This window comes from Engraulis encrasicolus, chromosome 5, assembly GCF_034702125.1.
Source record: "Engraulis encrasicolus isolate BLACKSEA-1 chromosome 5, IST_EnEncr_1.0, whole genome shotgun sequence".
Taxonomy (NCBI): Eukaryota; Metazoa; Chordata; class Actinopteri; order Clupeiformes; family Engraulidae; genus Engraulis; species Engraulis encrasicolus.
Window position 1 is genome coordinate 13,679,757 of NC_085861.1, and position 12,986 is coordinate 13,692,742.

Consider the following 12,986-nt stretch of genomic DNA (forward strand, 5'->3'; position numbering starts at 1 on the left):
CTACCTCATCATGTTATTATCTGCATTATCTAACCACCTTCCTCACTGTGCAACTTTGCTTTTCCTTTGCTCTATCTGTCTTGCTACCTCTTGCTACAAGCATGGCTTGGCTATCAATCTTGCAGGGCAAAGCCTGTACTTACACACTTTGTAAATGAAGGTTTCTTATAACGCTTCACTTGCAGCCTTCTACAAACTTTCCCAATGCATTCTTCTTTACATACTGTACCCTGTCAACCTATGCCTATCACTATACGTACTCTGTATCTATACCTATACCAATACCTGCATCTATACCTATACCTAATCTACGTTTCTCAGCTTCCACTATCCTCTGTGGCTGACCAGGCCAATACTTTTAGAAATTAATTTTAGAAATATTTGTGTTCTACTTAAAACTACAGCTATTTGCAAATGTTTAACTCATTGTGGTCATTTCAAAGGATAATGTTTGGACTTCCGGTCATGAATCCTTGACATTTCAGAAGCAGGTTGTGGTAATGCATAGTGTGTGGTGTTGCCCCGCTTGTTTTGAAACAAAAAAATGCAACAGCTGCTTGTGAGGGAATCCTTCAAAGAAAATGGCTTCAGGCGCATGACTTGTTCATATGACTAGACTGTGAAGTGAAGTGTTGTGAAGGAATGTCTCACGTCGCTCCATACATTAATTACATCCAACAACACAACCACATCCAGAAGCATCATACTGTACATATTAACATTGCACCTGCATCCTGTCTTGAGTAATCTAACATCATTTCCATGAATGTGCATCCGTCATGTGTTCTGTAATCTGACCTAATTACCTTCCAATCTTAATCTTAACCGTAACCAAAAACCAATAACAATTAACACTCCATGCTTGATCTTTAATTGTGATTTTTCTGTACCATTTGCTTCCACTAATACAGAAAGCTGCCGAGAAACTTAAAGCGGAAGAAAGGAAAAAAATGGCCGAAATGCAGGCCGAGTTAGACAAACAAAAGCAGCTAGCGGAGGCTCACGCAAAGGCCATTGCCAAAGCCGAAAAAGAGGCCCAGGCACTGAAGCTCATGATGCAGGAAGAGGTTAGCAAGAGAGAGGTAGTAGCCTTGGACGCAGAGAAGCAGAAGCACAACATTCAGCAAGAGCTACACGAGCTGAAGAACCTCTCGGAGCAGCAGATCAAGTCCAAGAGCCAGCAGGTTGAGGACGCCCTACAGAGCCGAACTAAGATCGAAGAGGAGATCCGTATCATCAGGATCCAACTGGAGACGACCATGAAACAGAAAGGCACAGCGGAAACCGAACTGAAGCAGCTCAGAGACAGAGCGGCTGAGGCGGAGAAACAAAGAAAATCAGCTCAAGATGAGGCTGAGAAGCTGCGAAAACAGGTCAGCGACGAGACACAGAAAAAGCGCAAGGCCGAGGAGGAACTCAAGCTCAAATCTGAGGCAGAGAAGGAAGCTGCCAAGCACAAACAGAGGGCCTTGGAAGATCTTGACAAACTGAAAATGCAGGCAGAAGAGGCAGAAAGACAGATGAAACAGGCAGAGGTCGAAAAGAACAGACAGATCAAATTAGCTCACGAAGCAGCTCAAAAAAGTGCCGCAGCAGAACTCCAGAGCAAGCGTATGTCCTTCGTCGAAAAGACTTCAAAACTAGAAGAGTCCCTCAAGCAAGAGCACGGCACTGTTCTTCAGCTGCAACAAGAGGCAGAGCGTCTGAAGAAGCAGCAAGGGGAAGCTGACAGTGCCAGAGAAGATGCAGAAAAGGAACTGGAAAAATGGAGGCAGAAGGCGAACGAGGCTCTCCGTCTCCGACTCCAGGCTGAAGAAGAGGCTCATAAGAAGACAGTTGCCCAGGAAGAGGCTGAAAAACAGAAAGAAGATGCCGAACGAGAGGCCAAGAAGAGGGCCAAGGCAGAGGAATCTGCTCTGAAACAGAAGGACATGGCTGAACAGGAGCTTGAGAGGCAAAGAAAGCTAGCTGAGACAACGGCACAGCAGAAGTTCTCAGCTGAGCAAGAGCTTATCCGTTTGAGAGCTGATTTTGATCATGCAGAACAACAGAGGTCTGTACTAGATGACGAACTTTACCGCCTCAAAAATGAAGTCAGTGCTGCAGAACAACAAAAGAAACATCTTCAAGATGAACTTTCCAAGGTGAAAAGTGAAATGGACATTCTTCTAAAACAGAAAGCCAAGGCTGAGCAAGACAGCATGTCCAACACAGAGAAGAGCAAGCAGCTCCTTGAGGCAGAGGCAGCAAAAATGCGAGACCTTGCTGATGAAGCATCTAAACTCCGTGCCATTTGTGAGGAAGCCAAGAGACAGAGGCAGATTGCGGAAGAGGAAGCTGCCCGGCAAAGATCAGAGGCCGAGAGAATCCTGAAAGAAAAACTTGCAGCAATAAATGAGGCAACTCGCCTTAAAACAGAAGCCGAGATTGCCCTAAAAGAAAAAGAAGCAGAAAATGAACGCCTTAGGAGACAAGCTGAAGACGAGGCCTACCAGAGGAAAGCTCTTGAAGATCAAGCCACTCAGCACAAACAAGATATTGAGGAAAAGATAGTCCACTTGAAGAAGTCCTCTGAAGCCGAATTGGATAGACAAAAAGCCATTGTTGATGATACTCTCAAGCAGAGAAGAATTGTAGAGGAGGAAATCCGTGTCCTCAAGCTGAACTTTGAGAAGGCCTCATCTGGAAAGCTTGACTTAGAGCTGGAATTGAACAAACTCAAGAACATCGCAGACGAAACACAGCAAACCAAAATCCAGGCTGAAAAGGAAGCCGAGAAGTTGAGAAAGCTTGCATTAGAAGAGGAAAATAAAAGGAGAGAGGCTGAAGAAAAAGTTAAGAAAATTGCCGCTGCAGAACAAGAGGCAGCTCGTCAACGGCAGTTAGCCCAAGAAGAAGTGGATCGCCTCAAAAAGAAAGCAGCCGAGGCCAATAAGCAGAAAGAAGACGCAGACAAAGAGGCAGAGAGGCAAATCCTTGCAGCCAAAGAGGCTGCGCAGAAATGCAGTGCTGCTGAGCAGCAAGTGCACAGCATCCTTAACCAGCAAAAAGAAGACAGTATTGTTCAGAAAAAGCTGAAACAAGAATTTGAGAAAGCCAAAAAGCTTGCCAAAGAGGCTGAAAAGGCTAAAGAAAAGGCAGAGAAAGAGGCTGCCCTCCTGCGTCAACAAGCAGAGGATGCTGAACGTCAGAAAAAGGCAGCAGAGGTTGAAGCTGCCAATCAAGCCAAAGCCCAAGAAGACGCTGAAAGGCTGAGAAAGGAGGCAGAACTGGAGGCTGCAAAGAGAGCTCAAGCAGAGGCAGCAGCACTCAAGCAGAAAAAACAGGCAGATGCAGACATGGCTAAGCATAAGCAGCTAGCAGAGCAAACCTTGAAGCAAAAGTCTCAAGTTGAGCAAGAACTCGCTAAAGTCAAACTGCAGCTTGATGAGACCGATAAACAGAAGTCTCTTTTGGATGGTGAACTTGGGCGTCTTAAGGACGAAGTCAGTGATGCTGTTCAACAAAAGGCTCAAGTGGAGGAAGAACTGTTCAAGGTCAAAATTCAAATGGAGGAACTGATGAAATTGAAGCTGAAAATTGAGGAAGAGAATAAGCGCCTTATCAAAAAGGACAAAGACAACACACAAAAGTTCCTTGCTGAAGAGGCTAAGAACATGAAGAAGGTGGCGGAGGATGCTGCGAGACTTAGCGTTGGGGCTCAGGAGGCAGCGCGCATGAGGCAGATTGCAGAGGACGATCTTGCTCAACAACGGTCTCTTGCAGAAAAGGTCCTCAAGGAAAAAATGCAAGCCATTCAGGAGGCATCTAAGCTTAGAGCCGAGGCAGAAATGCTCCAGAAGCAGAGGGAGTTAGCTCAAGAACAGGCTCAGAAACTGCTCCAAGACAAACAGCAGATGCAGCAACGCCTTGATGATGAGATGGAAGGCTTTCAGAAATCTTTGGAAGCTGAACGCAAGAGGCAATTGCAGATAACCGCTGAGGCAGAGAAACTCAAACTGCAGGTGTCTACCCTCAGCGATGCTCAGGCTAGAGCCGAGGCAGAGGCCAAAAAGTTCAAGAAACAGGCAGATGAGATCAGTGCCCGCCTTCATGAGACAGAACTCTCAACCAAGGAGAAGATGACTATCGTGGAAAAGCTTGAAGTTCAGAGGCTAAGCAGTAACAAAGAAGCCGACGACCTTCGCACAGCCATCGCCGAACTTGAGAAAGAGAAGGCTAGACTGAAAAAGGAAGCTCAAGACTTGCAAAATAAGTCTAAAGAGGTATTGTGCTCAGAGATGGCATATAAGCGCAGCTTATGTCATTGTTAACCCCCCTCCCCTTAACTAACTATACCCCACTTTCAAAAATCTCTCTTTCAATAATTATTCTCCTTTTCCCTTCACTAAGAATGAATGTATTATGTAATTTATTATGGTCAATCATTCTTTGAATGCCTATTTTAATTTCTTCAGATTATTTCTTAAGAATGCTCTTTGAATATGTGGAATGTCTTCATAGCATGTGTCGACTTACCTTACATGTATATTATATTGTTGTGACTCATTTATTCACTTACAAGCAATTTTTTGATGTCTCTTACACTGTTCTCTTTTTTTATTGAATTCTAGATGGCGAATGCACAACAGGAGCAGATGAAGCAAGAAAAGACCCTCCTCCAGCAAACCTTCATTGCTGAGAAAGAAGAGCTGCTTAAAAAAGAAAAGCTCATCGAAGATGAGAAGAAAAAGCTAGAGAGTCAGTTTGAAGAAGAGGTCAGAAAAGCAAAGGCTCTCAAAGACGAGCAGGAACAGCAGAGAAAGAAAATGGAGGAAGAAAAGAAGTCGCTCCAGGCCACAATGGATGCCGCCCTCAAGAAACAGCAAGAAGCCGAGCAGGAGATGCTCAATAAGCAGAGGGAGATGCAGGAACTTGCCAAAAAGAAGCAGGAGCAAGAGAAAATGCTCGAGGAAGAAAACAAGAAGCTCAGAGAGAAGCTGCAGCAGATGGAAGAAGTTCAGCAGCAGGCATCCATTACACGTGAGATGCAAATTCAAACAGACCATGTGCCTGAGGGAGAGCTGGTGCATATGACCATGGTGGAGACAACGAGAAAAGTCCTCAATGGCCAGAGCACTGGTGATGACGTGGACGGCCGAAACGGAGAGTCTCCATTGTCATTTGATGGCATTCGTGAAAAAGTACCAGCAAGCAGACTCTTTGAGGTTGGACTTCTGAGCAAGAAAGAATATGACAAATTGAAAAAGGGCAAAACTACTGTGCAAGATCTCAGCCAAACAGACAAACTTAAGACAATCCTTAAAGGCAACAACTGCATCGCTGGCCTTCAAGTGCATCCAAACCAGAAAATGTCCATCTATCAAGCGATGAAAGACATGAAAATCTCCCAAAGCATGGGGTTAATTCTTCTGGAAGCTCAGGCAGCATCCGGATTCCTAGTAGACCCCATTAAAAACAAAAAGCTGACAGTGAATGAAGCTGTAAAAGAAGGACTCATAGGACCAGAACTACATAACAAACTCCTCTCTGCTGAAAGAGCTGCAAGCGGGTATAAAGATCCTTACACAGGTGGCAAGATTTCAACCTTCGAGGCTATGAAAAAGGGTCTTATCACAGACAGTGAGGCCATCAGATTCCTTGATGCCCAGATGGCAACAGGTGGAATCATTGACCCAGTCAACAGTCACCGTGTGCCCAATGAAACTGCATACAAACAGGGTTGCCTAGATGCAGACACTAACAAAATTCTTGAGAAGCCCACAGATGACACCAAAGGTTACTTTGACCCCAATACCCAGGAAAACGTCACATATAAACAGTTGATGGATAAATGTACAAAGGATTCTGAAACAGGGCTGCTGCTCTTGCCCATCTCTGAGAGCGCTGCACTCAGTGTAAGAACATACACTGATGAAGAAACAAAAGATGTCTTCAACAAGACAAATGTCTCTGTGCCATTTGGAAAGTTCAAGGGGAAAACTGTTACAATCTGGGAAATCATCAACTCAGAGTATTTCACAGATGATCAGAGAAAGGATCTTATCCGCCAATACAAGACAGGAAAAATCACAATTGAGAAAATCATCAAGATTGTCATAACTGTTGCAGAGGAGAAAGAGAAAAAGAATGAAATTACATTTGAAGGTCTCAGAACCCCTGTTCCTGCCGCTGAACTGCTGGAATCTAAAATCATCGACAAAGACCTTTACAACAAATTACACAAGGGAAACAAAACAGTCAAGGAAGTCTCTGAGATGGACCATGTCCACAAGTCCCTGAAAGGCACCAACTGCATTGCCGGTGTAGTCATTGACTCAACCAAAGAAACACTGTCCTTGTACCAGGCCTTGAAGCGAGATGTGATGAGACCTGTTCATGCCCTAAATCTACTGGAAGCACAGGCTGCAACTGGGTTCATGGTTGACCCTGTTAAGAATCAGAAGTACACTGTAGACGAGGCAGTCAAGGCAGGTTTAGTTGGCCCAGAACTCCATGAGAAACTGTTGTCTGCTGAAAGAGCAGTCACCGGTTACAAGGATCCTTATACTGGCAAGACTGTGTCATTGTTTGAGGCCATGACTAAGGACCTCATCAGCAAAGATCAGGGAATCAGACTTCTAGATGCACAGATGACGACGGGAGGTATTATTGATCCAGTACAAAGCCATCGCATTCCACATGATGTGGCCTGCAAGCGTGGATACTTTGATGATCAGACCAACAAAATCCTGAGCACTCCGACAGATGATATCAAAGGATTCTATGATCCCAACACTCAAGAAAATATCACATACATGCAGCTCCACAAGAGATGTGTCACAGACAAAAAGACCGGTCTTCAGCTTCTCCCACTCTCTGATCAAGCCATAAACTCAAAGGAGGAACATAAATACACAGAGGCACAGACTAAGGATGCCATGAGTCAGGCGACAATGGAGGTTGACAGCGGCCCATTCAAAGGTAGAAAAGTTACCATTTGGGAGATCCTTCACTCTGACTATCTTACTGAGGAACAGAGACAAGATCTCATGAGACAGTACAGGTCTGGAAAAGTCACAATTGAAAAAATTATAAAGATTGTCATCACGGTTGTAAATGAGAAGGAAGCCAAGAAACAGGAGAAAGGCAACTTCAAAGGACTCAGAACTACAGCACCTGCCAAGTCGCTGCTGGACTCTAAAATCATTGACAAAGCTACCTTTGATGCTGTTATGCAAGGCAAAAAGACAGCAGAGGAGGTTAGCAAAGATGCATCTGTCAATAAATACCTCCAGGGTTCAGACAGCATCGCTGGTATCTACAATGACCAGGCTAAAGAGAAGCTCAGCATTTACCAAGCCATTAATAAGAAGCTCCTTAGACAGGCCACTGGCGTGACACTGCTTGAGGCACAGGCAGCCACGGGATTCCTTGTTGACCCAGTGAAAAATCAGTTCTTGACTGTAGATGAGGCTGTGAAATCAGGCCTTGTGGGCCCTGAGCTTCATGAGAAACTGCTCTCCGCTGAAAAGGCAGTGACTGGTTACAAAGACCCATATACTGGAAACAAGATCTCCATCTTCCAAGCTATGCAGAAAGGACTGATTCCTAAGGAACAAGCGATGCCCCTCCTGGAGGCACAGATGGTCACTGGTGGAATCATCGATCCAGTAAACAGCCACCGTCTTCCCATAGACGTGGCAATCCAACGCGGACTTTTCAGTAAAGAAGTGGCCAACACACTCTCAGAGGCGTCAGATGACAACAAACGGTTCTCTGACCCCACAACAGATGAGAGTGTGTCATACAAGCAGCTGAAAGATAAGTGTAAGCGTGACTCAGACACAGGCCTTTGTCTCTTGACTCTTTCCAAACCACAAGCACCAACAATAGTTGAAAAGACTTACCTGTACACTGAGGAGCAGACTCAGCATGACCTGGCCACCACCCAGGTTGACCTCCCAATTGAAGGCCTCGGAGACAAGCCCATGACCCTTTGGGATATCATGAACTCCAATCTACTCCCAGAGTCCGAAAGGTCAAAACTCATGGAGGAATACCGTTCTGGCCAAATAACCAAAGAGCGCATGATAATCATCATCATTGAGATCATGGAACAGAGAGAGATCATCAGAGGGGAGAACATTAAGACATGTAACACAATTAGACGAAGAATCACAATTGATGAGCTATACAGTGCTCGCATCATCGACCAAGAAATGTATAACTTGTTGAAACAGGAGAAAAAGACCATCCGAGAAATCATGGAATTGCAGAGTGTGAAGAGGTACTTGTATGGCACAGGCAGTGTTGCTGGAGTCACAACAGACTCAAACAGCAGGATTTCCATCTACGAGGCAATGAAGAGGGGTCTACTGAAGTCAGAGGTAGCAATGACTCTTTTGGAGGCTCAAGCTGCAACTGGATTTATTGTAGATCCTGTCAAAAACGAGATGCTCACAGTCGACGAAGCTGTCCGTAAAGGTGTTGTCGGCCCAGAGATCCATGATAGACTCCTGTCTGCTGAGAGAGCAGTAACTGGTTACAGAGACCCATACAGTGGGAAGATCATCTCTCTCTTCCAAGCCATGAAAAAGAACCTTGTCCCTGAGGAGTATGCCCTGAAGCTTCTCGAGGCCCAAACTGCCACGGGTGGTATAATGGACCCTGAATTCTATTTCCACCTTCCCTCTGATGTCGCCACACACCGTGGTTACATTAACAGGGAGACCATGGAAAGGCTGTCTGACGAGGTGAAGGGATATCTTGACCCCCTCACTGAAGAAGAATTGACCTACGCAAATCTGCTTAAGAGGTGCAAGGTCGACCCTCAAACTGGTCTGCGTCTCCTCTCGCTTGCAGACAGAAGGATGATGTTCAAGGGTCTCAGAAAGCAGATCACCATGGAGGAACTTATCCGTTCACAGATCATTGACGAGAAGACTGTCTCAGAACTGAATGAGGGGCTGGTTAGTGTGGAGGAAGTGAGCAGCAGACTCCAGAAGTATCTTGAGGGCGAGGGTGGAATTGCTGGAGTTTATGTAGAAACCAACAGAGAACGCCTCTCAATTTACCAAGCTATGAAGAGGAACATGATTAGGCCAGGCACAGCTTTTGAGCTGCTTGAAGCCCAAGCCGCAACAGGCTATGTCATTGATCCCATCAAGAACCTCAAGCTGACGGTGAACGAAGCTGTAAGAATGGGTATTGTTGGACCCGAATTTAAAGACAAGCTTCTGTCTGCAGAACGTGCCGTGACTGGCTACAGAGATCCATACTCGGGCAAGACCATTTCTCTCTTCCAGGCCATGAAGAAAGGCCTCATTCTGAAAGATCACGGTATCCGCCTCCTTGAAGCTCAGATTGCCACTGGAGGAATCATTGATCCTGAGGAGAGCCATCGTTTGCCAGTTGAGGTGGCCTACAAACGTGGCTTCTTCGATGAAGAAATGAATGAGATCCTCACTGACCCATCTGATGACACCAAGGGATTCTTTGATCCTAACACAGAGGAAAATTTGACCTATCTTGGGTTGATGGAGAGATGCATTACAGATCCCGACACTGGCCTGACACTACTGCTCCTGAAAGAGAAGAAAAGAGAAAGAAAGACTTCATCAAAGTCCTCTGTCCGCAAACGTAGAGTGGTCATTGTGGACCCAGAGACCGGCAAAGAGATGTCTGTCTATGAAGCGTACCGTAAAGGGCTCATTGACCACCAGACCTACCTGGAACTGGCAGAGCAAGAGTGTGAGTGGGAAGAGGTTACCATCACATCATCCGATGGCTCTGTGAAGTCCATCATCATTGACAGGAGATCAGGCCGACAATACGACATCGATGATGCCCTTGCCCGAAGCCTCATTGACCAGGCCTCTCTGGACCAGTACCGCTCCGGACACTTGGCCATCACCGAATTTGCTGACATGCTGTCTGGAAATATGGGTGGCTTCCGTTCCCGATCCTCCTCCTTCGGATCGTCTTCCTCGTTTCCCATGAGCCCTGTGCCCTCAATCAAAACTCCCACCATGGTCTGGAATGACCCAACAGAAGTAACTGGTCCAGTAGCTGGAATTCTCGACACGGACACCTTGGAAAAAGTCTCGATCACAGAGGCCATGCACAGAAATCTGGTCGACAACATCACTGGCCAGAGATTGTTGGAGGCACAGGCTTGCACTGGAGGCATAATCGATCCTGCAACAGGTGACAAGTTCTCTGTCGCTGATGCAACCGAGAAGGGTCTTGTTGATAAGATAATGGTCGACAGATTAAACCTGGCTCAAAAGGCCTTCAATGGGTTCGAGGACCCCAGAACTAAAGTAAGAATGTCTGCCTCTCAAGCCCTGAAGAAGGGTTGGCTGTATTATGAAGCCGGCCAGCGCTTCCTGGAGGTGCAGTACCTCACCGGCGGCCTCATTGAACCAGATGTTGAAGGAAGAGTTTCCTTAGAGGAGGCCATTAGAAAAGGTACAATTGATGCTCGCACTGCCCAAAAGCTAAGAGATGTAAGTGCCTACTCAAAATACCTGACCTGCCCAAAAACCAAGCTAAAGATTTCTTACAAAGATGCCATGGACAGAAGCATGGTTGAGGAAGGGTCTGGCCTGCGGCTCCTGGAAGCTTCATCCCAGTCCAGCAAAGGCCTGTACAGTCCTTACAATGTCAGTGGTGCTGGGTCTGCTTCTGGCTCACGCTCCGGCTCAAGGACCGGATCAAGATCAGGTTCAAGGAGAGGTAGCTTCGATGCCACCGGCTCTGGCTTCAGCATGAACTTCTCCTCCTCATCCTATTCATCCACCAGCTATGGCCGAAGATATGACGCAGGGCCTCACAATGCTATCAACATGGATGAACTGGCCAAGGCCCTCACAGCCCTGTCTATGATCAGACCCGCTGGTCAAGGCTGCAGCTCACAGGATCTTAGCCCTTTCACAACATTACTACCCCTCCACACCTCAGTGGCTTAGAGAGTAGGAGAGATAGGTAGGAGAAATAGGAGATATTTTGAAAGGAATAAAGAAAACACAATACTTATTTATTTAGCTTTGCATGTGGTTGCTTTAGGAAACTGCATTCCGAAAACTACCATTTTTTTTAAAAAAAAAAGCTAGGAAGCTCCTGCTCCACATTTTATGGATGTTTAAGACTATGCAAACCTGTCCAACCTTAAATTTTAATTTTTGATCTATTTTTCCTGCAGTTATATATAATATAATAAATAGAGTAGTATTTTAAAATAACATGGATTTTTTGATTACATGACAACTATTTTTATAGAGCAGTTGTCAATGAAGCTAGTTGTTTTTAAATATATTACATTTCTACTTGCGATTTCAGAACTTTTTTGATTGTTTTTACTTTTTATGTTTCTTTGGAGAAGAACCCAAAGATATAAGATATGCCAAGATAGATATTAAGTTTATGTTTACCAGATTGAAAGACTATATATATATGGCTATATTTCTTAGTACATTTTGTGTACAGATTTTTGTTGAGGGAAATTTATTGAGAGCAGGATTGTGGCCATAAAACCAATTAGTTTGTTAGTGAAGCAGAAATAGGAAAACGCATGAATTGCATCTTTTCACACTGAAGTGGAGGGCAACATTCAAAATGGCAAGATCTGTTTTGTGGTGGGCAACCTCTGATCAGCCACGGCACAGAAGTATCAAGCAACCTGTCCATATGGATTCAAACATTCCCAAACGACAACCCCAATACATACACAGCCAATCAGTGATGTCCAGTGTCCTCAGCATCAAACTTCAACCACCACGTCTTCACTCCACCACTCAAGCTCTCAGTCCTCTTCATAACCTTGTGTCCCAAGAAGATTTCAGATGTTAAAACCAGCTACACCTCGCATTACCAGGAGAGAACAAAGTTCCTGCCTTGATTTTGTACCTGTAAGTTACACTGGGGGGACTTTTTGGGGTAGCTGTCTGTCCTCTTCCAACTTCCTACTTTCTTCTGTAGATCATGTGTTTCTCATGGAATGTCTGTTTGAAGTAATTATACTCATACAACTACACTCCTACAAAATCGTCCCTGGTGTGTTGACGTGCACTGTAAAAATGTAATGTTCCCAGGAGAACCTTAATTTTACCTCTGAGGAGGAACCCTTCAAAGTTCTCAGAGGAACAAAAAAGTTATTTTAAGAATTTATATGTAAAGGTTTTCTTTCCTTATGCCTCTTTTCCACTGCCGTTTTTCTGGTAGGTCTATAGCTTGACACAGCCCGACTCGGCCGCCACTTTTTGCTTTTCGAATAGGCATGACACAGCTCAATAGTAACGCAAAAAGTGGTGGCCGAGTCATGCTGTGTCGAGCTGTAGGCCTACCAGAAAACCGGCAGTGGAAAAGAGGCATTGAGAGAACTAAAGAACACAAAAGTTCTTTGAGGAACCCTTTGGTTGCCTTCAACTTTTTACAGTGTACAATAGTATATACTTTTAGAATTTCTTCACTGATTCCTTTCTCTTTCATCCACACATACTGTCTTTGGAAAATGAAAGAAGTAATGCTACATAAATATATTCTTCTTTTCTTTCTTTTTTACAAACAGAAATCTTTTCCAGGCAGATGTTCTGGGATCAAAGAGGAGAGTGATCACTTAGTCTGGGATGGCATGCATCTGCCGCAATCAACACCTGCGCCTCAGGTACAATGTATATCAAAGCTTTTCTATCATCGCCATGTTCTTGTTTTGTTCACATCTTTTTTGCCATTGCAAAAGCATTTTTGTTTGTTTTATGTTTGCCGTCATTGTTTTTCATTTATTCTTTGGCCTTTTTTTGTTTGTTTTAGATCTGCAGGCTGTCACATCCCTTGTCCCACTACCCTCTGCTGTTGCGAGGATTGAATAAAAGCTACTGTAGATTATTGCTGAAATCTTCCTGAGATACAGTGCATGGACTGGCCTCTGGACTTTCACATTCTGGCTCTCATATCAAGACTAATCTGTCCACCTCCTCATCTAATGCACAGCTTCTTACTCTGGA

General features: G+C 44.9%; 1 protein-coding gene across 1 annotated transcript in view; it reads left to right on the forward strand.

The window, feature by feature from the left end:
• Positions 1-12,986, forward strand: part of LOC134448801 (plectin-like) — a 162,306-nt gene that overhangs the window by 83,728 nt on the left and 65,592 nt on the right. Inside the window, exons 34-35 of the mRNA XM_063198459.1 lie at positions 912-4,265; positions 4,614-10,946. Of these exons, the coding sequence (XP_063054529.1) occupies positions 912-4,265; positions 4,614-10,946 (9,687 nt within the window). The remainder of the gene's footprint in view (positions 1-911; positions 4,266-4,613; positions 10,947-12,986) is intronic.